Genomic DNA, 27,021 nt, shown 5'->3' with positions numbered 1-27,021 from the left:
AGGAATGTGCGTCCCTGGGGACAACTAGCAGCGGCACATATTTGTTCCGCTGCTAGTTGTCCCCAGGGAACGTGCCAACATGCACATTCTGATGTGCGGCAAGTTGTCCTGGGTGGGGCAGGAAAGGGTGGTGTCAGCACCTGGGCTGGCCCCAGCACCTTTTCCTGGGGCCCTCCCAGGGCTCCAGCAGCAGCGATCCAGGCATGCAGAGCCTGGATGGCAGCCAAAGCATGGCTCTGGCTGCTGCCATGTGCACCACCTTTTGACAGCAGGATCTCCTGGTGTCAAAAAACCTGCTGTGCTGCAGATTAGCAGCACACTGAACACCTGCATGTGTGGCACATGCAGTCTGCAGCACCGCAGGCAGGTCCTGTGTGTGCAAAAATGTATCATTTTAAATATCTGGGGATTTTTGAGTTAATCTCATGACCTTTGGGTCATGCCTTTTTGAATGTCAGGGTTTGGCAATATGAATGAACCAAATTGAGTGTCTGTTGTTCAAGTCTGTTTGCTGTTTTGAAATGAATTTGTCTAGCCTTTTAGGCCAGTTTGTTGTGGAGCGCAATATTTTAACTGTTACCTTGTTTATTGTGAGTTAAGATAATTCCATTAAACATATATACACACACCTATATATGTATGTATGTAACCAACTATGCACAAATACAGAAAGAGACCACATCTCCTATTCTATTACTTCTATTGAGAGATAGAAACCTCACCTGAAGTAAATAGGAATTTGTTCTCAAGGTTTTAATGTCCTTTTGGATCAAAGCTGCTTTCTCCTGTTTCTCAAACATGATTTGTACCAAGGGTTAAGGAGCAAGGAGAGGGTCCGCCTAGCTTTCTTGAAGTGGCACAGCAACATTTTTGAAGGTTTATGCACTTCTGGGGCCACATACTGAAAATACTCAGTAGAAATTAAAAAAACAAAAAACACTTTCCTAATGAAGTCTTCCGACTCTGGGTCATTTTGGCCCCTAATACCTTCTCCTTTGGTTAACTAACTGTGCCTTTCAATCCCTTCTTCTTTCCCTCTTCTTCCACATGTACCAAGACTATAGGCGCAGTATCAGTTGTGGATCAATTTGTCTAGTATGAGTACTTCTCATTTTTATAAAATGCCACTGTCCATTAAAACCCCTTTTATCTTAGCATTTCTGTGTGGCTGCGGGCAGCTTTCATGCCTACCCCTTTATTATGTGGCTGCACTCACTTTCAATGAAGCTAACAATAATTACCTCAGATTATATTCACCCAGCTGTGCTATGCAAAGTCTTTCCCAAAAGCAGCTCTGTAGATGGGTGTGCATTTTAATCATATGTTATGTAAAACATGGGAAGTAGATGATCTGTTACTCTGAGGTTTCTCCTAAATTAGCTGTTGAACACACTACCTAGGGATTACTTTCTGTGCATTACAAGAAATACAAGGAAGAAGAAATGCATATGGAAATACAGGCTTCTACCAAAATATTCTAGCAGAGTTAGACTAATGCTGCTTAGAGAAAGGCATCTGCCCAGAGCTCACTGTAGCTTTGTGATAATCCACTAAAGGTCACTGGCTGAGCTGTGTGGTTAGACACTGAAGGTCTTTGGGAATCCACTTTGGCTTCTGCAGAGAAATGTAATAGGAACAGTTACTTTTAGTGCATTTCCTAGGGTTGCTTTTAAATAAAGCAAGTCCTGCTTTCTAAAGGGGAAATCCTAGCTGCTGTAAGGTGATTGCTTTACGATTGCAAATGTCTTGAATAACATAGATGGATAAATGCATATCCTCCTGTACATGCTTAAGCTGTCAGCCTGGATAAGGCAGATATTTAAGGGTCAGACCTGAAGCATCACCATCGCAGCTTGTCACCGTGCTGGTTTTAATCTCCCTGCTCCGAGATACAAAATGCTGGTCTCTCCCTACATACAGCAGAAAATGTCTTTCTACCTGCAAGGGGGCAAAAGTCACAGTTTCACAATAGTGTTAGGTCAAAGCTGAGAAACGATGAAGCACAGCATTAGGCTCCCATGTTCTGTGGGCAGGCATCGCTCCCAGTTTGTTACACAGCAGATGTCTAGAGATTTTTATCATCTCTCTGTGAAGCCTGTGGCATGTAAAATCACAAGCTTCTATTTTGTACAGTTTGATGGTAGCAAGCAAAACCTCAGGAGCCATTTTATCATTACTGAGACAACAAAATACCTGGGCCTAGCCAGGCTTCAGTTTTCAGAGTAACAGCAAATAAATTTCTGCAGGAATGAGAGGAGAAGTAAAACAAAATCTGATGAACTTCATAACCTGCTAGGGGTTTGGTTAGTACATATGCAATTGCCTAAACTCAGCAGCTTGTGCAAAATGCCACCGCAGGAAGCTGACCACCTCAATTTGAGGACAGCTGAGATAATGCAGGAAGGATTTAGAGGTCTCTAATAGCCATCTCTTTTTATGCCCAGCTTTGTGCTACTTCTCTGGCTGTGCCTGTGTTGGGAGATGTCAAGGCAGGACTGCAAAGGGAAAAGGAAAGGAAGGATTTGTTTTCTAAGTCACTCTTACCCTGGAGCCATTCATTTCTTATTGAACAGTCCTTTAATTTCTAGGCATGGTGCCTGCAATCTAATTCTTCAAGTCTCTACCCAAACCTGTAGATGTCAAATACCTGTCTCGTCACAATGTCTAATTCCCTTTTCTTCATCTGGGCTGTAATCGGTGAGAGGAGGATTCGCAATGTTCTTTGCTAAAATTTACCACAATTACAAATAAGGCCTCAGGCAAATCACCTACATCATTGTGGCCAGCCACTGCCTTTGCAATTGGGCTGCTGTTTCGCTCTCTGCCCTAGCCAGAGACACAATGGAAGAACTGTATGTATCACTGTATGAAGGGGCTAGCCACAGCCTTGGGGACTTGCCACTCTCTGGCCATGCCCGTGACTGCTGCTTTATGATGATCCCTCTAAAAAGGCAGATTAGTTGAAAGGGACTTTCCTATGCTGGCTGGTTGGGTTTCTGAATTTTAAATAAAAGTTTTCAGCTCTGTGGTGTTGGAGTGAAGCCCCATGTTGTTCGGTTGCACCCTGGCCTGCTGCCAAATTCAGAATGTTTTATGAAGAGTTTGAGGAGGACAGAAGTAATTTCACTAGCAAGAGGTGTGCAGTAAATACCTCGGGAGCGGAGGAGGTGCACATGGCGTAAATCTGGTCCCATGTATATACCCTTTTGCAACCTGAGGAGTTTGGGTCCTAAAGAAGGAAAAGGGGTAGAAGCTAAATTCAGTAAGCAGCTACAGTTTTCTCTTCAGTGTATAGAAATGGGTAGCCATAGATGTGTGTGTGTACATGTATGTAAACGCACACAGCTGCATAGAGCTGCGTGTTTCACGGCACTCCTCTTAGAAATGCTTTCTCTCTTCATAGAGAATCCAGAGTAGCGCTGAGAGAGCTGTGCATATTTCCTAGCCCCTGAATATAGTGCCCAGAGTTTAGACGTGCTCTGTATTCGGGCATCCAGCCATCCCATAAATGATGTATTTATTTTCACATTCTGTTGCTTGCTTAAACCACCGGCTTTTCACTTTTTCTGGAATCTCATTGGTTGTGCAGTGATTTAACAGTGGTGTATGTTAGTGGTATTCATCTGGTAGCGTCACCAATGCCATGTATGTGTGAATCCTATATTAGTGTTATGGAAAGATGTCTGCATCGCTCCTGGGGAACAATTCATGTCTTTGTCCAACCGATACATGTATATTTATATTACTGATTATCATTAACCAAGTAGGATATAATCTGGCCAGTCACCGCTATCCACCTGAGTGTTTAACAGACTTAAAGGGTTAAAATTAAGCCGATGCATTTAGACCTTTCCTTCCCTACATTAAATTAATTCCCATGAGAGAGAGCATGTCATTACAAATCACTCCTGCCAGGAATCCTACCTGTAAAAATAGATTTTTCTGTCTCAAGGGCCTTAATGAGAGTGTTACTACACAGGACTATTTTACAATGATAGCTCTAAATAATTTATTTTTTATTTCAACAAAATACACCTTAAAAAGTAATAAAATTGTTTTTTCAAAACCATATTTTTATGCTAGTAGCACTGGACTGTTTGGTCTCTGAGATCCATCTCTGCATTTCATTGCCTGGGTTCGTTTTAAAGAAGATTTATTTTTGTTCTGTGAATAATTTTTGAAGGTTCTTGTATATGTACAGATATAGATACATTTGAGGTCTTTTATTGATATTCCTACAAAGAATACAAATAAACTTTAACTTTAAAAAGCTTGGAGTTCATGCACGTGGCACTGATTTAATATCTTACTGCTGGAAGATTATACGTGAGTTCTGAAACCTGAGCGGTGGAAGGAAATGTGCAAACTTGCACAGTATAACCTGACATCTGGCATGGTTTGTAGTGTGACTTCTTGCGCTACCCATGTGAACTGCTGCTTTTATGAGACGTGGCAGGGACTAAGGTAGCCTGTGGCAGAAAAAAATGACTCCGATCAAAAATTGGACTTCAAAGCTACAGCTGAGTGAGCAAATCCCAAACTGTGTCACTTGCATCTATCCGCTGCTCACCGTTAGAGAGATGTGGCACTAAAACGCCACTCACTGCTCCTGGTTTGGGATTTTGGTGCTCTGTGTGGCCTCCATTCAAAGCTTATTCCACTTCCTCAGCTCTTCCCTGTCTAGTAACCTCTCCTGGCTTCTAAATCTTCTCACCCATGAGGAATTGCCCAGCTAAGCAATGTGGAGAGAAAGGGTGACACTCTGTGGTCACATGGAGAAGTGCTATCTACTACCACAAGCTTTTTAATCATTTTCCTTTCTCAGAGTTAAAAGGACACTCAGTCTGAAATTGTATCTTTTAAAAAATGGATTCCCTTTCTTATATTACTAATAGCATTATAGGTCATGAGAATCAGATGTTAGAGATTCTGTTTACTTTGCATTCATTTGTGCATTTCTTGCACCTTGAACCATGAAAATAGTCTGCTTAGTTTTCCTTGTATAGTTGGTTTGTAGTTGTGAAGTTCTAATGCACAAACACAAAGCAATTTGCAAGGTGCAGTCACCCCAAAGAAATGTTCCTTCATAGGCTAACAAAATATTTGGCCATTGGTGATGCTTTATTTATCATTCCACATATACATGAATTAAGAGAATGAACAAAAACTACACAGTACAATCTTCCTCTCTTTGAATTTGTTTTATTTCCATTGGCGTGTAAGCTTTAAATTGACATTTTAGATGCAGGCTTTAGAGGCCTTGGAGCCTGCATAATCCACAGGCAACTACTCGATGCAACTTTACTTTTTCTCTTTCCTCTCACCACCTGAACCCTGTATTGTTCTACACATCAGGTGTGCCTTAGCCTTATTTAGTCTGTAAGCTCTCTTGTAATATGACTGCATAGTACCCAAAACAATGGGATTTGTGGGTATTGGAACAACACAAATATTTTTTTTTTAATTTGATGATTCGCCAGTACTTGACCCAAGATTTCTTTGTTTAAAAATGGTAAATTTGTATTGAGAATTGTGTGTCCATGTCCTCCACAAGTCTTCCTTGCATCTTCCTGAACTTGCTAGATACAGGGTTTTTAGACCAGGTTTTGAAAGCAGTGATAATTAGAAAGCAAGACAGTGAAGAGAATGTGGGACAACAGGCAAGAAGGTTTTACTAAAAATAGATTATCAAACTAACCTGATAGCATCCTTTGAAAACTGATTCCCTAGTGGAAGGGAATATAGCAGGTCTCATCTCTCTGTTTCAGTAAAGGATTTAATATGGTGCCACCTGGGAAATTTAATGAAGCTGCAGAAGATGGAATTGGTTATGGGAATGTTAAGGTGTTGGTACACAGCTGGATAAGGGAGAAGGTGAAGGGCTATATTCCAAGTAGAAGCATTAGGCTGGAAGGAGGTTACTAGTGAGCTCCTCAAGGGTCAATCTTTGGTCCAATCCTGATAGACTTATTAATGATCTTGGCACAAAAAGTAGCAGTGTGCTGATGCAATCTGCTGATAACTCCAATTCAGGAGGCATTATCAAAATTGAAGAGGCTTATTGGGGTGTCATACAGGAAGAAGTGGAGTGGAGTAAGAGAAATGTGTGAAATTAAATAGAAGAAAACACAAAGTTGTACATGCGAGGACTAATAGGAGACTTTTGCTATAAACGTGGAACTCACAATTCAGAAACAACTGAGATGAAAAGACCCAACAATCACAGAATGACTATGCAGCACCAACGAGATGTGGCTATGCAAAAGGCAAAATCCTAGAACATATCAGAAGATAGATTTCCAGTAGAGGTATGGAAGTATTAGTGCCATTGTGAAAGAGCAGGGTGAGACATTATCTGGAATACTGTGTGCAATTCTGGTCATCCATGATTAAGAAATATGAATTCAAACAGGAAAAGCTACAGAGAAAATGGTCTATGTTCCCCTGATCACCCTAGTAGTTTTTTTTGTAAGAAGATAGTAGAAGAGCTTGGCCTTAGCCTAGAAAAAGTGAAGGCTCAGAGTGGATAAGACTGATATCTATGAATATATTAAAGGGGTAAACATCAGGGAAGAAAATGAACTATTTAGCTTACAGACATTGTTGACATATGAACAAAAGGGGTTAAACTGGCTGTGAATAAATTCAGCCTGGAGACTAATGGAAGATCCCTAACCTTCAGAGGAATCAGATTCTGGAACAGACTTCCAACACGGGCAAAGAAACAGACTGTTTAAAGTGGTGCTCAGTAAATTTATGAAAGGGATCATATAATATTGTTCTTGCAGTTAAAAGGGACTAGACTCAGTAATCGCTCCCATCCTCTGTTCTCAGCAGCTACATACAACAGTCCTGTACTTAGTAGCAATCCTGTTTGTTACTGTAGTGCCTAGCACTAGCTGAAATTGGGGGCCCATGTTAAACTGAGTAATAAATAAGCCTGCGCCAGAGAGTTTATAATCTGAATACATAAAACAGACATAGGTTGTGGGAATGGCTATAACATAGGATGAACTATAAGATGACAGCAAACAGCACATTCCATTATTTTTTTATATGTAGTGGAGTGTAGGGGTGAAGGAGAATGTAAGGAAATGAATGAACATGAGCCTTCAATGTGATGCTGCAGCTAGTAAAGCAAGCAAAATGCTGGCTTGCATCCATAGATGCTTCTCAAGTAAATCCCAGGACGTCATTCTCCCCTTGTACTCAGCCTTGGTGAGGCCGCAGCTGGAGTACTGCTCTGTTTTGGGCTCCTCAATTCAAAAAGGATGTGGAGAAGCTTGAGAGAGTCCAGAGAAGAGCCATGCGCATGATCAGAGGTTAGGAAAACAGACCTTACAATGACAGGCTGAGAGCTATGGGACTCTTTAGCCTGGAAAAGCACAGGCTCGGGGGCGATCTGGTGGCCACCTATAAGTTTATCAGGGGTGTTCACCAGGATCTGGGGGAACGATTGTTCACCAGAGCGCCCCAAGGGATGACGACTAGGTCGAATGGTTATAAACTACTGCAAGACTGTTTCAGGCTGGACATAAGGAAGAATTTCTTTACTGTCCAAGCCCCCGAGGTCTGGAATAGCCTGCCACCGGAGGTGGTTCAAGCACATACATTGAACACCTTCAAGAGTAAATTGGATGCTTATCTTGCTGGGATCCTGTGACCCCAGCTGACTGGGGGGGCTGGACTCGATGATCTTCTGAGGTACCTTCCAGCCCTAATGTCTATGAAATCTACGAATATGCTAACTGGACAGGGAAGGGAAGGGGCAGGTGACAAGAGGCTGCAAAGGGAAGATGTGGAGTGTAGCTGAGCAGAAGACTGTCCCTACCCTCTTCTTACTGCCTGATCAGGGGTGCTCAACCTTTTGGCCCCTCAGGCCAGATGAATAGTGCAGGTCCCAGCACCTCCCTATCCTGCCCCCTGCGCACCAGACTTAGCTGCCAGAGGCCAGTGCTGCTCCCCACCAGCCTCCCACACCAAGACTGGGCCTTGGGGCCCAGCACCGCTCCCACCCCACCCTGATCCTGTACGCTGGGATATGGCACCAGATACAGCCTGCAGGGCCTGTGTTGGGAGATTTAGCAGCAGGGGAGCAGAGTCATCATCGTTCCTCTGCCACCAAACTTAGAGATTTGTGGGGAGCCTTGCAGGCCAGCTGGCAGCTCCAATCTGGCCCACAGGCTGGAGGTTGAGCACCCCTGTTCTACAGCATTGTCCCCCTGACACGCATGTTAACCTCTCTTATATATCAGTGGTCTCCCTATAGGCCTTCTGGTTCCTCTCTCCAAAATGCTTTATTAGTATATGTTTCTTCTACTCCTTCTGAGATTCCCAGGTGACATCTGGATAAAAATAAATCTGAATCAGTGCTGGGGCTTGTAGTCTGGTCTTGTCATTGCTCATAGCTCACCCACTGCAACTGGAATGTCCCTTTGGAGAAACTCCCCATCAGTAGTTCTTCTACCTGAAGAAGTTAGGAAAAAAAGGTTGGTGGCTAATGGCTATACTGATAACAGAGTGTGTTCTTCTGCTTTTAACCCAAGAGCAGCAGCTCTCTACATCCATTAGTGAGTGGGATACTGGTTTGCTTACATTTAACTGATATTCTCAAATAAAATCCTCGCTATTGCTAGAGCGCATCTTACATTCCTGTCCTTCACCTCTCCTCCCAGCTCCCTAGATTAAATGTCCATGTGTGCTTAGAAAGTGTATTGAATTACTGCTTTTCACTGCAAAGCTGTAGATTGAATATCCTGGTTGCAGGCAAAGATTTTGTTACTTAGGTTTGCTTCCATGTCCCCACAGCAAGGGACCCTCCTTCACTGTCTCTAGTAAGATTCATGGGAAACTAAGTATCCTGATGCAGTTTGAGACCACAAAACTTAGGGGCCCTGGCACACATTACATTCAGGACACTATTAAGGTGTTAATCATGCCATAAATAGTAACCTGTGTGAAAGCTGAAGCCAATTTATGCCATGATAATATAGCAGATGAGCCACAAAGTTATTCTACATATAATGTGTAGCATCTTTAAGCCTTGTTTGTATCCTGCCTTCAGTTTAGTGTGTGTCATGTTGGGGATGATCCATAACAGGGGATGATCATCTTCAGCTGAGCATAGGGAACTGGTATGGGGAAGCCCCAGGGTCTGGGACACAGCCATCCCTACCCAATCAGTGGGATCAGGCTGGGAGAAGCACCATGTCCTGGACCAAGCACCCTTGCCTATCCCCAGGGGTGGGGCTGGGGGGGCCTGAGCTTGACATCAGGGAGCATCTCCCTGATCTTGGGTTCACCAAGCCCTGGACCAGCTACATACCTGCTTTTCCAAGTTCCCAGGGCAGCCATGGAAGCGACAGCTGGGGAGCTGGGTGCTCCATTCCAGAGCTGCAAGTGCCGCGTCACAGTATAGCGCATGGGCAGCTAGGAACTCGCAACCCCTCTGCTGCCTGTTCCTTGTGCCCTGGGTCCCAGCACATGGGGAGCTTTGAAGAGGAAGCCTGCAGACAGCAGAGAGAGGCTCTCTAGTCTCTGGCTCCCATCACCTGGACAGCTTTAAAGAGTGGGCTGGGGTGGCTTCCTTGCTGGGGACTTTAAAACCCATGCCTAGCAGCTCTGGGTCAGGTGCCAGGCACAGGGGATCAGAGGCTCCTGGCAGAGTTTAAAGTGTCCAGTGGGGGAGGCCTTCTGCTTCCCCTCCTCTTCCCACTGTCAACAACCTGATCCCCTGACCAGAGCTGTCGGGTATGCTCATTGTCAGCCCAGCGCAACCAGCCCTGGTCTCAAATTGGACCCAAGGCTCTCTGGGCTGGGGCCAACAATCAACAGATTGTTAGCTTGCCACAGTGGGAACTCAAACTAGTCCCAGTGTGGGACAGGGCCAGGGGCCAACAGTCAACTGATTGTCAGCCCTGGTCCCAGGCCACCAGAGCCAGTTGAAGTTCTCAGTGTGGTCCCAAGGGCGGCACTGAGTGTCAGCCCAGCCTGGACCTACAGGCACACCTTTCTTTCAATTTGCCAGTGGAAGGGGAGCCTAGCATCATAATCCCAGGTTCTCCCTGCACTGGTATGTATTAATAGCAGGATTGGGACCTGATCCTTGACTCCAACAATTGTACCATGTGCATGTGGCATGGCAAGGGGCATGATTATTGGGATCAGGGATCAGAGATCATATCCCATCACATGAGCATGTGCCAAGAGCTTGAATTTTCTGTCTTCCCACTACTTGAAAGAAATCCCATCTAAGAGCTAGCCATGTGCCTTAGTAGAGTAGCTTGGTGGGAAAAGGGAAGGAGGCCTACTGTCTGAATCCCAGAATTTCACTGCAGTTAGAAGAGACTGGGGTCTCAATAATGACTTGTACATCCTTACTGGCATTGGCCATATTGATCCCAGAGAGGCACCAGTGGTGATGGTGGGGGACCTTTTCAGAGAGGAAAATCCCAGTGCTTAGACAGCACAAGTGAAGGGAGGTAGAAGGGAAATAGATATTAACAGAATTAAATTTGTTGGCTTTATGGAAATGGATGGGAAAGTCCCTATCACCCTTTTCACTCACTTGACTAAGCCCTAGTTTGCTGGAAGAATAAGTTCTGGAGAGCAGCCCTAGTTGCATAGAAAGGGGATGTTTTGCATTGAATGAAGTGGGGCTAAAGAAAGAAGAGCTGCAGCTCCTGATGAATAGACTGTTTTTCATTCCCTTTCCCTCTCCCACCAGCTCACTCCTCCAGTGCATGATGTAGGTCAGTTTATAAGCTGATGTCTACCCAAAATGGTTTGCAAACTGGTATTTCAGACTGAGCTCTCAGTGAGAACTACATCTCACCTCATTCAGAAGCTGTTGTTTCATGGCCTCAAGGTCTACCAGGGCAGCTGATACGAAATCCATTTTCAGAACCACGTAGCCAAAATCTATGTAAGAGAATAATACAGCGAATGAACAGGAAGGGACTGAAGTGCTAAATGAATGCTGATCTTTCTCCTTGACAATCCACTGACCATGTCCAGGGCAATACATTTATAATACATCACAAACAGGCAACCTAATACAGGGTTCATTCAGATGCATAATACCTCCAGTGGCTAGAGCCCATTTCTTCCAAATGGGCTCTACTTTAATATGGAAACAAACACACTTTAAGGAAGGCAATTGAGATAAGAAAAACTATTATAGGTACCTGATTGTGAGCCAAGTATCTCTGATTTTCCCACTGACTGTGTAGAACCAACGGATGTGACTTGAATGCCAGTGCTGTGTTCAGCGCCAGTGCAAATTGTAGTGCTGCTGCCCCCTTGTGTGTCACTGCCAGTCCCTAAATGAGTGTTATGATACGAGCAACAAGAGGCGATGGAAAGGAAGGTGGGTATTTCTGGGTTGAGTGGGAGAGACCTTGCACACACAGGGTGCGCAAACTTTCAATGTGTAACTTGGTCAGGTAAGATAAGGCTACACAATGGCATTTGGTCTAAGTCAGCTGCTGTTTCTCACATTTTCAGCCACACAATGTGAAAAGATGAAAGCACATGGTTTGGGGAACTGTTGAAAGAAGAGCTGGGAAGAGACTTCAAGCCCTCCCACAATGCAGGTACAGCACAGATAGTATTGCAGCAGAGGCTCATTAAAAATGAGAAGTGCTACTGGCTTTGTTTTACACTTCATTAGAAGAGGAAATAAGGTTAAAACTAAGACGGGCATTTTGGAACCTGCTGCGTGAGGCTGGCAAGCCATTTAACCTCTTGGTGCCTCAGCTTAGCCAGCTGTTGAATGGGGACACTAATGTAGCTGTGACACAGACTTGCTGGAAGTACGAGGAGAGCTTGTAAAAAGGGTTGCCATGCTAGATCAATGTGCTACAGGGTGTGAATGAGCACCCAGCACCGGAGTGCTTTAATTGATTGCACTATTAATGGATATATGTGTCTCCAAAACAGAAGGAAAACCTCTGTGATCTCTGCAAAGACTTGGGTTTTTTTTCTTTTCCTTTCCTAATTTTCAAAGAAGTGTTGAGCCAAAGTTGGGATTCCTACAGTCCCACTTGTGCTTTTTTGTGAAATTCCAGTCTGGGAAACGTGGAGTTTAAACGGGTAACTCCCTCTGTTCCTGATCACTGCCTTGACATCTGTGTAGTTAAACTAACCTGCAGCTTCCTACCAGTTAAAGATAGAAAGACATTTAGGCTGCTTAATTATTAATCTGCCAGTTCTCTGTAGGTACTAGTGTCTGAAGACCCTTGCCAGTCCTCTGTAGATACCTCGTTTGAAAACCCTAATGGGAAACCTATCTATGCCCTTAGGGCAATGGTCAGCAACCTTTTTTAGGCTGCAGGTCACAGCGTAGGAATGGAGCCAGGTGCCTGGGGCAGAGGCAGCAGTGACTTCTGGTTGCCATGCAATTGGAATCACGCTTTTGCACAACTGCCAGTAGCAGACACTTTTCTCCCTCTCCCTCTTCCCTCCCAATTTGGTGCCCAGGGTAGCTACCCAGTTCACCCCACCCTAGTTATGCCACTGGTGGGCTGAAGCAACCCAGTTTGGGTCAGAGTTGGAAAGGTGGGCATGACCACTGCTTGTCCCCATGGTAGCATGGAAAGAAGTGCCCACAGCCAAAGCCACACATCTGTGAGCTGAATCAAATGTGCCTTCAGGCCAAATCCAGCCAATGGGCCATAGGTTGCCAATCTTTGCCTTAGGAGACTAGTCACTGGCCCAGAAGATTGGTTAGGAGTTTTTTGTCTGTAGGACTGTACTGGGTTGGTGCCACAGCAGTCATACCCTCTGTCACCCCACGGGGACATTCATTTCTATGCCAGCTCCATTGAAGAACATGTTTCAGTTTATGCAGTGCAGAAAGAAATAAAGATCATGGCACAAACATGACAGAAGCAGGGTTAATGTGTCCCTACCTGCATCAGAAGAGCTTCCTGCTGGGGCACTTGCTGTTCCACTGAAGGGCAGGAGCTGAGTGGTAGCAGTGGAGCCTGTGTTAGCTATGGAGGGAGTGTCAGTGCCTGACAAATCTGTGAGGAGAATGAGAGTCACCATACAGTTTTCTACAATCATGGTTAAAAAGAACCAAAAACTGCCTTGGGCCTGACAAATGACCAGTAGTGACAACCAAAATACTATAAACCAGGGGTGTCCAACATACAGTCCATGGGCTGAATCAAGCCCATGCATCCATACGATCCATCCCATTGGCATGCACTGGCCTTGGCCCCAGCCCCATGTGCTACACCTGGTGTGCAGGTTGGACATGGCACCACGGGCACTGCACACAACACAGAGGGTCAACTTGGATCTGGCCTGCAGACCAGTTCAGTGACCTTGATCCAGCCCATGGGGCCAGATGAGTTTGACGGCCCTGCTCTAAGCAAATTGCACTGACTATTCACTGATAGAGAACTGAGTTCAGGTACAAAGTCACTCCAGGAAGGAGGAAAGGTGATCATAATGATCATAAACTAATCTCAGATGGATATATGGGAGCATGCAAATTTGGCAGTCTTTGAAGGACTAGAGCAGCAAGAAGGAGGCTGTGCAGAAGGAAGCTATATAACTGCATTGTGTTATACACAGAGCTCTTTCAACTGTCCTGCAATCAGTAGCAGAAAGGTGTTAAGGTTAGGATTTGCAGAGCTGGCTGAAGGAGTAGTCAGACTGCTTGCCTAGAAACAAGAAATGATCTAATAGACTTGCGAGAAAATCAAATTTGACCCCTATCTTCCACCTTAAAAACCAAAACAAAAGCTCATACTCTTGTGCTGGTAGCTATGGACCCAACAGCACTGCTTTGAAACCATCAGAAACCCTCTTTTCACACTCTTGCCTTACTGGCCAAGTGCACAAATGGATATAAATTGTGGGGGGAAAATCTGCTCTCATGAGAGGTCCATTTGGGAGTCAAAGAAGCTAAGATAAGCTCAACTTTTTGACACTTCAGCCCTCTAAAACACTGTAAAGTTCACGTACCACTGTGGAAAACCTGAAGTGGTCCATCTACTAAAAATACCCATAGGCCATTTTTTGACAGAGACTTTTATTGCTGTAACTGGGAGTGATTGATTGTGTCTGTGTGTGCAACTGAGAGCATGTGTGAGTGAACCTGTGTGCCTGGGTCTGAGAGTGTCTTCCACTTGGCAAGACAGAAAGGACAGGGTGGTCACAAGCCCCCTATTTGCAAGCCCCATAAGGTTTCTGATCTCTGGGTGGGACCCCTGATGCAGCAGCAGGAAGTAAATCAATACATACAGTAGGAACAGATGAAGGGCAACTGCTTATTGCAAGAAGAAGGCAAAATGACAAGACTAAGCATTGTTCCACATATTCCTGACCCAAACAGAAAGGTGCCAACGTTTGGCATCCAACTTGGGCTCTCGTAAATGGCGCCATTGGACCAGCTCAGTCCCCTGATGACTCTGTTGTAGTGCAGGCCTATCCAAGCAGTTTGAGTAGCTGTTAGTACCACTGCATTCAGATCTTCCAGGCTTAAGATGTCTGCTAGTCCTTCATAGTGACTCTTGCAATAGTCATTGGCTGTGGCCCAGCTCATTGGAGTTGTGACCAATAAAAACACACGCTGGCTGGAAACAACCTGAAATGCAACTGAAGCAGAAAAAAAAGAATTAATTATGAAAACTACTGTCGCTGTATGCTACATTATCAGCATTTCTTTAGGAGTTTCTGCAGAGGAATAAACTGGGGGGGGGGCTTTCAAAGATACAAGATAGACGTGTGTATCCTACTGAAGGGCATTAGAAGGAGCGCTCCTAAGTTGCTGAGGCTAAACGCAGATCTCACAGGTATGTAGCCATCTAACTGCCATGGATTTCAGTGGAGGAGCTGGGCCTCGGGCCCTTGTCAAATTCACACCTTTACTTTGTGGAGGGCCTGGCCCTTCCTGCATTTATGTAAGTAATGAGCAAATATTTACATCAAAACAAGCTTAGATTATTTTATCAGTAAGAATGGAAATCAGTGAGCCCTGACTCATCCCCAATGACACCATGATGTATGACAAGGCAGTGCTTACTTCAAGCAAACCAGCTCATCGCTATGGAGTTGGACAGACGAGAGAGACGAAGGGAAAGAGCTATAACTGACATCACCAGGATGGGATCCACTCCTCCTTCCTGGAACTGTTTGCCATGTCTGCAGTCAAACATGCAGATCTTGGATCAGCCTCTTAAGTCATCTCCGGACTCATAGATGATGTCCCTATTTACTGGGAGACTGTCATCCTTGTATTGAGAGACTGCCAATTACAACAGAATTCAGTTTACTGAGCCAGTTTACTCACTTTAATCCATCGTGGAAGTTTTACACTTTCCACTGAAGCACCTGACACTGACCTTTGTCAGATATAGGAGGATCTTGCTCAGAAGGGATCTTTCTGTATTTCTGATACATTGCAGCAGTTCCTTGTCCCTTAAACATACCATCTGAGGCTGCTTAGTAGCCCATGTGAAAATAATTGTTGGTTTTTCTCCATTTCCTAGTGGACAGGTTTCCCAACTGCAAAACTACCTATTGCCACGTTTAGCTGCCTTGGATTTGGTGGGCATTGGACTAAATCAGGGGTAAGTAAAATGTGGCCTGTGGACCGGATGCGGCCCACAAGGCCATTCTATCTGGCCCGCAGAGCCCCTAAAAAATTTAGAAAATTAATATTTATCTGCCCCTGGCTGCCTGTCATGTGACCCTTGATGGCTTGACAAAACTCAGTAAGCAGCCCTCCACCTGAAATAATTGCCCGCCCCAGACTAAATTATCTTTTCATCCTAGACATGCTTTCTTCAGGTCAGAAATGACACATGCTGAAAAAGCTTCTTTTCTGATGGTTGCTGCACCACTTTTTGCCCCAAATTACACTTACAATTTTATATCACTTGAATACATTCATCAATGATTTTTTGTGCCGGTTAGAATATGTGCTTCACTGGCTATCAGTCTGTATAGCAACTATTTTCCGGGCTTTCTTGGTTACCAGAATTGTCAGGATATGCATTTTCAAGCATATTTTTATACTGTGGCTGATGGGGTCAAAGGGTTAGTTCAATAGCTGCATCCATTTCAACTAGCAAAAACCTGCTAGAGCATACGAGCCTGGAAGGGATATGATAAATGAGTCCCGTGCAGTCATGACACAAATATATTGCTACAAGTGTCTCTTTAACCACTGCCCCATTATCAGCATGAAAAACAAATATATTGGGAGCCCTCAGGGCAAATACATTTGTACAGCTGTTACAAGCATTATCTGTACATTGGCTCACAAACACATTTACAATTTGTTGCACTCTGAATTGCTGCCTGTAAAATGCTTATCGCTACTGAAAATCTGGATCATGACTGGTAACTATTCCCTCCTCCCACTACAGCTGTATCAAGGCATTCTTCTTTTGTATGACAGCAATGGTGTCCATATCTTTATCTTTGTGTGCTTTGGCGTTTTTGTCGTTTCGGGAGCTCTTGGCCGTCAGAGACGTTACCAGGGATCGCTACGTGGAAGTGGCTCTTGTCGATTCCCCATCACGGCATGTTACTTCATCAAAATATGAATCAGGTTGTTTTATTTCTCCTCTTTCCCCATGTAGGATGTTTTTTCTTTTTCTCACTAATAATTTATGTCTTACGTGCTGGAAGCATAGGCAAAGCCAAAATGAACGACTGAAGGAAGTAACAAATTTCTCACACATGCACGCACCCCTCCCAATCAGACTGATCCAAGATGTGTACATCTTGTGAAGTTGACATTTGCAAGGAAAAGACTCCTGAAGATAAATCAGTATACAGTAATAAAATGAGGCAGCAAATAAATGTTGGAGAAGGGACTAGGAGAGCAGAAATGTTTATGTGAATGTATTGCTAATGAAAGTAACCAGATAGTTTTGGAGCTTGAAATCTTTCAAAGAATGAATCTAGCACTTGCAGCAATAGTGCAAGTTTTCCCACACAGTCCTGCTAATGTGAATCAGTTCTAAACTGAAGGAACCATGTCTACGATAAAAGGGCAGTTCTGTCTGTGACCCATCAAACCTTTGGTCTCAGGGTCAACAAGACCTCCCATCCTAATGGTGATATTTCTGAAAAGGAAATCTATCCACTGGGACCTGAACAGAGAATAATAATTTCACCTGGGCTGCTGAGCAGCTGTCAGACAAGAACATTCTGGCTTTTGGTCACTGAATTTGGGGAAGATTCATCGATTCATAGACGTTAGGGCTGGAAGGGACCTTGAAGATCATCAAGTCTAGTCCCCTGCCCCAGGGGCACAAAGTCAGCTAGAGTCAAAGGACCCCAGCAAGATAAGCATCCAAAGGTTCAAACAGGTAATGTAGGAAGGTGATGAGTATCTAAAAATTCACCTCACTTTTCTCATTTCCTCTCCTCCAGCTGAACTTCTGTTTTCCTGGATTTTTACTGTTGCTTGTCTGCAGCTGTGGTGGGAGAGGTAGAGAAGCACAGCAGTGTTTGATCAGGCACGCTCCAAAATTACTGATGAATATATGCCTGGAAATGGAACTGCTCCGTGTAACACTGACCCTCTAAAAACTCTTTCAGGTTTGCCTGTTTTTTGGTTTGGGACAAATAAATCCCAAGATTTCTACCCATCAAACTTTGGAACATTCTCCACCTGCTTTGGAAAAAAGAGAGGCCCTCAGGGGAGCTTGTTCCCAGTCCTTTCTCTGAAGTTCAAATCTGAGAGAAGGAAAATGCCATACCTGTTACAGACAGCAAAAAGAGCAGCAGCATCTTGTAATCTCTGCTGTATTGTCTGCAGGAGAGAGAAGTGATGGGGGTCAGAAACTGCTGTTAAATAGCATTCAGATGATTTGACTAACTGCAGTCACACCTCCTGCTATTCTAGGAAACTGGATCATTAAAAAGGCACTGGCATTACCACTAGTGCAATTTGTTTATATGAACCATGCTGTTTTGAATGCAGTTTTACCACAACCCTATACTTAAACTGTACTACACCACTGCAGTGGCACTGGCCTTAGGGAGCTTATTCCCAGAGCTCATTGTAAGGTTTTATGCCAGGCCTGTGAAACAGTTTACCCCCAATCTCTACCTCCCACATAGATGTGCACTATTGCTATATATGGTTAAACAGCTGCTTTGTTCCACTCCTAAGGCAGCTGCACATAAAAAAAGGATAGGATAAATTATTCAATGTTTGTGACCAGCTATACAGATATTTAATGTTTGTGACTAACTATTTAATGTTTGCGACTAGCTATCCAGATAGTAAAGGACTGGAACAGGCTACCCAGAGAGGCTGTAGACTCTCCATCCTTGGAGGTTTTTAAGACCCAGCTAGACAAAGCCTTGGCTGAGATGATATAGTCAGGGCTGGTCCTGCTTTGAGCAGTGGATTGGACTAGATGACCTCCTGAGGTCCCTTCCAACCCTAACTGTGATGTGAATTGTTATAATGCGTGACATGTGCTCAGGAGCATGATGTTAGAATTTTACAAAAATATCTTTCAGATTGCACTGCCAAGTTTCTATGCTGAGACATCTTTCTGTCCCTCCATATCCTGAGACTGCTGGTCTGAACAAACCTGTTGTTAACATTTCTAGAAACAGACCCAAGCTAGAACTTTAGACCTAAACAGTAGTATAACTCATGGGGGCAGGGATAGGAGGGGAGGGAACTGGGGCAGCAGCCCTGCATGTCCCCTCTGGGGGAGTTTAAAAATAAACACTGCCAGATTTTACATCAGAGGGACAACACCAAAAACCCCAAACTTTGAATCGGGAAACATTCATATCTGCACTGATGATGACAGACTCATCCGCGAGTATCCTCTCACAAGCAAACACCACAAGCATCGAGGTGATGATCATCCAACATCAACTTTGCTTGACCAGCCACATCATCTAGGTGTCTGACTCCTGACTCCTAAAGCAAATTTTATTCTCCCAGCTCAGTCAAGGCACATGCTCAAGAGGAGGATAGAAAAAGCACTTCAAGGACATCCTCAAGGTCAACTTGAAAAAAAATGTAACATCCACATCAATTAATGGGAGACTATTGCCCAGGATTACTCCAAATGGAGGAAGAGTCTGCTGCAAGGATCTCAGTACTTTGAAACCTTATGACGACTTCAGAAGAAAGAAAACGGGAGCGGAAGAAACACTGTGTTGCGGACTGAAGAATCCAGGGCCACCCGCCCGACACGGAAACAAATGCTAAAGTTGCAACAGAGTCTGTCGATCCTAGATCAGCCTCATCAGCCATCTTTGGACCACACCCCCCACCCTGCACTCGAGAACATAGCTCAGGATTGTCCCTGTTTTTGTTTCTTTTCTGGTAATGCCCTTATTCTTGAGATTAGAGAATTTCCAACTGCTGTAAAGTGGAAATAATTGCAACTCTTGCCTGGATAATGTCTTAGCCTAGCATGCTGCTAAAAATCCCCAGTGCTTACTCCACATGTGATCTACTTTCCCACTATGTATTGTAGCAGAAAGCCCCTTTTCCTCTTGCCTGCAGTTGCTCTCCCCTCCTTGGATATGTTTTTCCTCTTCTACCTTTTCTTCCTTCCTTTTTCTTTCACTTTAAGATAAGGAATTGTGTTTTGAAATTTGTATGTGTGCATTTTGTATCTCCCCTTGTATTTTGGTATTTTTATCTATTTGTGTGCCATGGCATTACTTTTGTAGCTTATATTTTATACTCTTCACCTTTCAACTTTCAACTAAATGTGTTTAGTTTCATAAGTAAGTTATACATTGTAACAATGTTAACAAGGGCAGGAATCAAACTGCCCTTCCCTGTATCAGGCTGGCCCCTGAAAGAGCGGGTGAATAAGTGATTGAATGTGTAACACGGTAGCAGGCAGCAATTAACACCTAAGGAAACTGCAGATCAACCAAGGGAAGAACTCAATAGAAGACAATGTAACAACCGGGAAATCTCTAAACATCACTGATCAAGGGCTAGAAGCCCTGGCCTGAGTTAATCAAGGCCGGGGACCAACTTTTGGGCTGAATATCTCCAGATCAACCGCTCCCAGAGCCCTATTCAAAATTCATCAACAGACTCCCAAACCTGCACGTACATGCAGACGACCCCTGGGGCTAACAGATGCCATCCAGTAGCCACCGATGGGGGAAGTCCCACGAGGGTCAACGACCCCTGGATTGGGCAAACCTGAAAACTGGGGAGTCACCAAAGTCTGCCAAGGACAGATAAAAAGCAGTGAAAAGTGACCCTCAGTGGCGCCCTCTTGATCTCCAAATTGACCAGCACCCGACCTGTCCAGCCAGAAGGACCAGCCGGTGACCCCCTTCTGGAAGATAACACCACGCTGAAAGAAGCCTCGACGACAGACTCCAGCACCTGTGGGATAGGTATACCTGACTCTTGTAGCTTGCTACTGTGTGTGTGCATGTGTGTGTGTGTGGGGGGGAACCAGCCCCAAGGTTTATGATTTAACTTCATTACAGTGCTTCAATCTGCCTAATAAACCAGAATTTTTAAGGATCCCGAGTTGGACATTTGTAACCAACAGTATTATCAAACCAATTAACAGGTTACAGACCAAATGCTGGGGGAGGGATGGAACTGGAAGAAACACATTTGGAAAAGCAGGTTCTCTCAAAGGTAGATCACCCCCCTCCCCACTAACCTGATATCTTTTTTTGATGAGATAACTGATTTTCTAGACAAAATTAATAGCTCTAATCCAACTAGACTTTAACAAAGCATTTGACGTTCTGCCACAGAGGAAATACTTTTAAGATGGAGAAGATGGAGACTGGAAGAAGAATTGAGAGCTAGGTAAAGGTAGTGGCCAAAGGAATGATGGCAATGGATTGTGATAAAACCGAAATTGCTGGGCTGCCAGAAGCTTATTAGTGAAATGCCTCCAGGTCTGGTCTTATTTAATATTTACATTGGTAACCTTGGCACAAAAAATAAGAGTGTGATGATGCAATGTGCTTATGACACAAAGTTGAGAACCATCATCAATGCAAAGGAGGCTCAGAATATTGTACGGGAAGAAGCAGATGATTTTGAGGATTGGCACAATAGAAATGGGATGAAAATTATTGATATAAAGTGCAAGGCCACCTACTTGTGGGGAATTAACAAAAGTTTCTACTATATACTTATCATTTGGGGGACTTATAATTTGGAAACAACTGAGGTAGAAAGAGACCATGGATGTCCTTGTTGCTTACAGGGTAATTTTGAGCCTCCAGTGTAACACAGCTATGAAAGAGGCAAATATGATCCTACCATATATCAAGTAAGGTATTTTCACTAGAACTAGGAAAGCATAAATCCTATTATACAAGGCAGCGGTGAGTCCTCCTCTCAAATAATGTGTACATTTGTGGTCATCTATGCTCAAAGTAATGAATTAAAGCTGAAGAAGATGCAAATGTAGCTAGGATGATCACAGAAGCGGGCAGCCTACTTTATGACAGGGACTACAAAAGCCTGGCTTGTTTAGCCTAGCAAAATGAAGTCTAAGAGGGCACACTGATACTCAACTAATACATCAGGGGTATAACACCAGGCAGAATGGCTATTTAAACTAAAAAGGGTGATGACACAAGAACAAATGGGAATAAACAGGTCATAAATAAATTTAGCCAGGATATTAGATGATAGTTTCTAATCATAACAGAAGTCTGATTTTTGGAATAGCCTTCCAATGGGCTCTTGGGAGCAAGAACCCTAATGTTGTAAAATGGAGGGATTAAATATGATTACTTTTGACAACAGGGAAATGGACTCATTGACCCAAGAGGTCCTTTCCAGTCCTATGTTCCTGTGAAACAAGCAGGGTATTGAGGAAGGGAGGCAGACCTGGTAAAGTTAGTCTTAGCTGTCCCTTTGAAATGGATGGAAGTAGTTTGTTACCCAAATCAGGTATTTATTTCTATGTAATAAAAATAAAGAGATGTCACAGGAAGAGTGAGCTAAGCAATCACTCTGGAGCTGTTATTTTGCATCTGCAAACTTGACTCAAGAGATGAAAAAGACTCTGCCTTTGTGCTGTCTAAAGATAAAATTTTGGAGAGTGGCAGCTGCTCCAGGAAAATTATCTGCATATTTGAACAAGTAAGTTATTCAAATGGAGAAGCATCCTTTGAGGACGTGGTTCCGCAGCCCAATTCAAAATCTGCACTGGGTACACAAGTCAAGGGCAGGTGAAATAATAAATAGCAGGCAGGGGATGTTAACCTTCACCCAAAGGATTAATAATAATTATACATAGAAATTTGCTGTGCAGGCCTGTTGGGGTCCCCCCCTCTAAATTTCTGACATTCTCACTTTACTTTGGTCTGAACTAATGGTTATGCATATAAAACAATGGCACCATAGATGTTCAATATAGTACTTATATATTCATTTGGGAACAGGGCCAGCCCACAATTTGTGGGGCCCCCTGCAAGGCATAGATTTGGGGCCCCCTAATGCGAAGAAGGCATCAGTGGCAGCGGGGTGGCGAGCACAGAGGTGGATTAAGGTGTGCTGGGGCCCTGGGCAAGCACAAAATTGGAGGCCTCCTCCCCCCATGAGAGCTGGGCTTTGGTGGGGAGGGGCCCCTTCCCCTCCTAGTGCTGGCAGGGGAGGCTGGATGGACCCTGCCAGGCTGGGGGGCATGTTCCCGCCACTTCTCCCTGCTCCCCACCCCTGCTGCGGCCAAATGTACACATACACATGGCAGGCAAGGCTTTTGGGTAAATCTGATAGCTTTTATTAGACCAACTAAATAGTTGAAAACATTTTTCTAGCAAGCTTTTGGGTTAGAAACCCTTGATCAGGCTGAGGAAGCATCTGCAGTTGGTGTGCGCTCTTCCTGGATGGAACAAATAGTAAATAAGCCAGAGACTGGTATGCATGCGAGCTAGTCAGTGAAAATGTACATTGAGGAGTCAGTGAGTGAGAGTCAGCAGGTTTCGTGAAATGAAGCCTTAAACCACTTGTTACCAGAAGAGCGAGTTTTGTCCAAGACACTACAGACTTTCTACGAAAACTTAAAAACATAGACCACCTTTCCAGCAACACCCTCCTAGCCACCATAGATGTTACCAGCCTATATACCAACATCCCACACCAAGATGGCATCCAAGCCGTCTTTACATACCTACAAGAGCAACATGACAACTCTGAGTACAGACCCAAAGATATTACTGATATTATATGCTTCATCCTCACACACAACAATTTCACTTTTAATAACCAACACTTCCTCCAGACCATGGGCACAGCGATGGGCACCAAAATGGCCCCACAGTATGCCAACCTTTTTATGAGCCACCTGGAAGAAGAATGCCTCAAAGACTGCACCATCAGACCCTTGTTATACTTAAGATATATTGATGACATATCTTCATCATTTGGACTGAAAACCTGCAATATCTTATTGAGTTCCATCAGAAATTCAGCAATCATCACCCCTCCAACTATCTCTTGAGTACTCCAGCATCCAGAATGGTAAAATACAGACCACGTTATACAAGAAATCTGCAGCCCAACACACATACCTGCACAGAACCAGCAAGCACCCTAAACACACCAAGAAACCTGTAATACAGAGCCAAACCCTCAGGTCCCATCAAATTTGCACTGAGGAGAACACCCAGAATTGCTACCTCACAAAGCTTAAATAGGCTTTCACACAACAAGGCACACTTCTCCAGAGACATAGATGCACATTTGAAATAGCCAGCTGGATGCCATGTGAAGAATTGCTTCAGTGCAGAAGGCAAACCCCCACAAATCGCACACCGCTGGTTATGACATATCACCCCTCCCTCAAACCTATATGGAAAACCCTCAAACAATTGCAACCCATACTAGAAGGAGACCCAGTTCTTAAAGAGATCTTCTCAGATCCACCCATCCTAGCCTTCAAACAAGCACTGAAACTCGCTAACCTCATCACCAGAAGCAAACTTCTGGCCCAAAACACACCAAATAGATCCAGGCCATGACATGAAAAGAAATGCAAAACCTGCCAGCATATCTCCACCACTTCCACAATTACTACACCACATAACAAAACCATCACCATTCCTGGATCTTACAGCTGCACCTCCAGAAATGTAATATATCTCATCCAGTGCACCAAATGCCCTGATGGAAAATATGTAGGAGAGACCAAACAACAACTGCGCACCAGAATGAATGTACACCGTAAATCTATTAAAGACAAGAATACCCAATTACCGGTGGGGGCACATTTCTCATGAGAAAACCACTTTCTCCAATCTCTCAGTATTAATCCTCAAAGGGAATTCATAAAATACTTTTCACAGATGAGCCTATGAACTTCACTTCATCAACATCCTGGATACAAAAATCATGGACTAAACATAGAAGAAATACAAAAATGTAAAACACTTGCTTCCAAAATGATACCTTTTCTTAGACCAACTGGGAAATCACAAGAAAATTGTCCTTTTCTGCAAGCTTTTGGGCTCAAAGGCCCTTCATCAGACTCTGAGAAAAGTATAGGTGGTAAAAAGTCCCCATAGGTAGGAAATAAACTTCATTTTTGCACAGAGGGAGCTGGAGATGGAAAGCTGTCCCTCTGGGTCCAGCTTTTCCTTGTGATTGATTTCCCAGTTGGCCTAATAAAAGGTACCATTTTGGAACTAAGAGGTCTACATTTTTGTATTTCTTCTCATCTCAGACCAACATGACTACCACGTACATCTCTGAAATATGAAAGATGCCGAATCTTAGCCGATTTTGGATTTTAAATTTCATTTCAGAACAACAAGAAAGATTTTTTACCTCTCCGCCTGACACCTCCAGGGAAGGAATGTTACCCAATCTATATACCAAAGATCAACTCAGCACAGCTCTCAAAGAAACAGCTACTAAGTACATCCCTGGACTAAACATAGACATTGGATTTATGACACACTCCCCCCCACCCCCCGCAGCCACCTGTGGCTCAGTCTCACTCCCCCACTCCTCCCCCCCTGTTACACTCATGTGCAGGGAGCTGCTGCCTGGTGTCCCAAACAGCCCCGTGGATGCAGAGGGCTGGGCTGGGCTGGGCTGGGCCCAGCAGAGCTCTCACAGTCCAGCTCGGCCCCCTCTCCCCAGGCGCAGCTAGGCTCTTCAGGCAAGACCCCAACCCTGCCCTCCCTCCGCCAGCCCCATCGGTGGAGGAGGGCCCTGCTTCCAGCTGCCAGAGAAGCAAATGTGAAAGCCGCAGTTTTAAACTTGGCACCGAAAATGGGCACGGAGATTAAAACCGCAGATTTTCCCTGCTGGGAAGGATGCCGGCTGCACGGGGCCCCTTGGCTGCAGGGCCCTGTGCGGCCGCAGGTTTCACAGTATAGGATGGGACAGCCCTGTTTGGGAACATCATTTTCCATGAAATTATGGCTTAACATCACAGAGAAGAGTCTGCTCAGGACTTCATATGCCACAGGTTGAGGTGATTCATTACCTGTTAGTAAGGAATGGAGAAAGAAATGTATCCTTCTTTCCCTTTTGACCCTTTCTTCATCATGCATGGATCGCTGAGCCGAGAAAAGCCCTCTGCACAATATGAGAAAGTAGGGGAAAGTGCCATGAAAATAACCGAGCTCTGATGTGAAATGTGTCCAAGAGGTGACAGTATTGGTCTAGAAACCTTGGGCTTTTTAACACATGCTCTGAGAGTGGGAGGGAGCACTTTAATTAAAGCATCTGGAGCCAGTACTGTGGCAAGGAAGTTTGGTGCCTGAGCAAAGCCCACAGTGGTAGCCTGCCCTTGCCTCGCACACAGATCCGGGAGGCACACGCCCGTGCCGTGCTTGCCCAGGAGAGCATGCAGTGGTGGGAACCACCCTCCCCCCCATCCCTGCACCCCCCAAATGTGCCGTTCGTGGCTCCATCCCATGCTCTGCTCCAGCTGGGCAGCACCTGTTGGCACCCCTTTGCTTCAGCACCCAAGGCAGTCACCCCACTCACCTCTCCCCCTTGCTACGGTACTGCCTGGAGTGTCTCATGTATCAGCATCCCCATGCTTCAAAATGGCAGCAGGAGCACTTTATCTAAAGCTCATTGAAGAAGCTTTAGTTAAAGTGCCCCCGTTGCCATTTTGAAGCATGGGAAAACTGATACACAAGATGTGGAGGCTGCTGGAGGCACACTAATTAGCACACTCCAGCAGACTTGATTAATCAAAACTGCTTCAACGTGCTGTAATTACAGTGTGTTGGAGCAGCCTCCTGGCTCATGTGGAGGCATCTCTTGTTAGGGACAAGCCTTACAATGACACTGCTTGTGCTTTCACATGTAATTCCAACATGGAGTTCAGATGGGTAAAAATGTTTAAATTAAATCTACCTGAAAATTTTCAGACCTTAAATATAATTAATTTGTAGAAATGGGAGGAAGACTATTCCATGAAAAAGGGACTACATCAGGGGTCAGCAACCCCCAGCACGCATGCCAAGCATTGCACGCGAGGCCATTTTGCTTGGCATGCCACGGCCAATCACGACTCTGGGTAGCTGCTGCCAGCGACAGAGCCTGGGCTGCTCCCAGCAGGGCTTGCAGCATCCCAGCTAACTGCTGGGAGCAGCTCGGGCTCCGGCCTCCAGGCTCCGGGCTGGCAGCAGCTACTCAGAGCCGGGGCCAGCTGCAGCCGTGAGGCTCCAAACAGCTGTGTCAGGCTCTGGAGCCCCAGCATCAGCTCTGTACCAGCATGTGCACGTGCGCCTCGGAGCGGGCAGTGGGGGAGGGGCCTGAGGCAGCCCAGCCCCGGTCTCTCTCCCGCTCCTGGCACGGAGCTGGTGACTTGGCTCCAGAGCCCAGCACAGCTGTTTGTAGTCAGCCTGGGCTCTGGGTAGCTGCAGCAAGCAGCAGGCAGGCTGCAAACAGCTGTGCCAGGCTCCACAGCTCTGCCATCAGCTCCATGCTGGTGGTGACTGCGTGTGTACTTTGGGGCGGACTGCACTGCTCTGCTGTCTGCTCCGAGGTGCCCGCGCAGTCACCGCCAGCATGGAGCTGATGCCGGAGCTGTGGAGCCCGGCACC

The 27,021-nt window shown here is 44.9% G+C and overlaps 1 protein-coding gene across 1 annotated transcript; it reads right to left on the bottom strand.

Moving 5' to 3' along the window:
* Window positions 1-8,395: 8,395 nt before the first annotated feature.
* Window positions 8,396-17,760, bottom strand: LOC112551793 (putative C-type lectin domain family 20 member A). Its single transcript, XM_025214778.1, has 5 exons — window positions 17,730-17,760; window positions 14,257-14,610; window positions 12,912-13,025; window positions 10,835-10,920; window positions 8,396-8,467 (listed from the first exon to the last, which is right to left on the bottom strand). The coding sequence occupies exons 1-5, from the start codon at window positions 17,758-17,760 to the stop codon at window positions 8,396-8,398; spliced, it is 657 nt and encodes a 218-aa protein (XP_025070563.1).
* Window positions 17,761-27,021: the final 9,261 nt, after the last annotated feature.

The sequence above is a fragment of the Alligator sinensis genome, unplaced genomic scaffold (genome assembly GCF_000455745.1).
Source record: "Alligator sinensis unplaced genomic scaffold, ASM45574v1 scaffold293_3, whole genome shotgun sequence".
In the NCBI taxonomy this organism is placed as follows: Eukaryota; Metazoa; Chordata; order Crocodylia; family Alligatoridae; genus Alligator; species Alligator sinensis.
The sequence above is the reverse complement of the archived record's forward strand: the minus strand, read 5'-3'. Positions and strand labels throughout refer to the sequence as shown.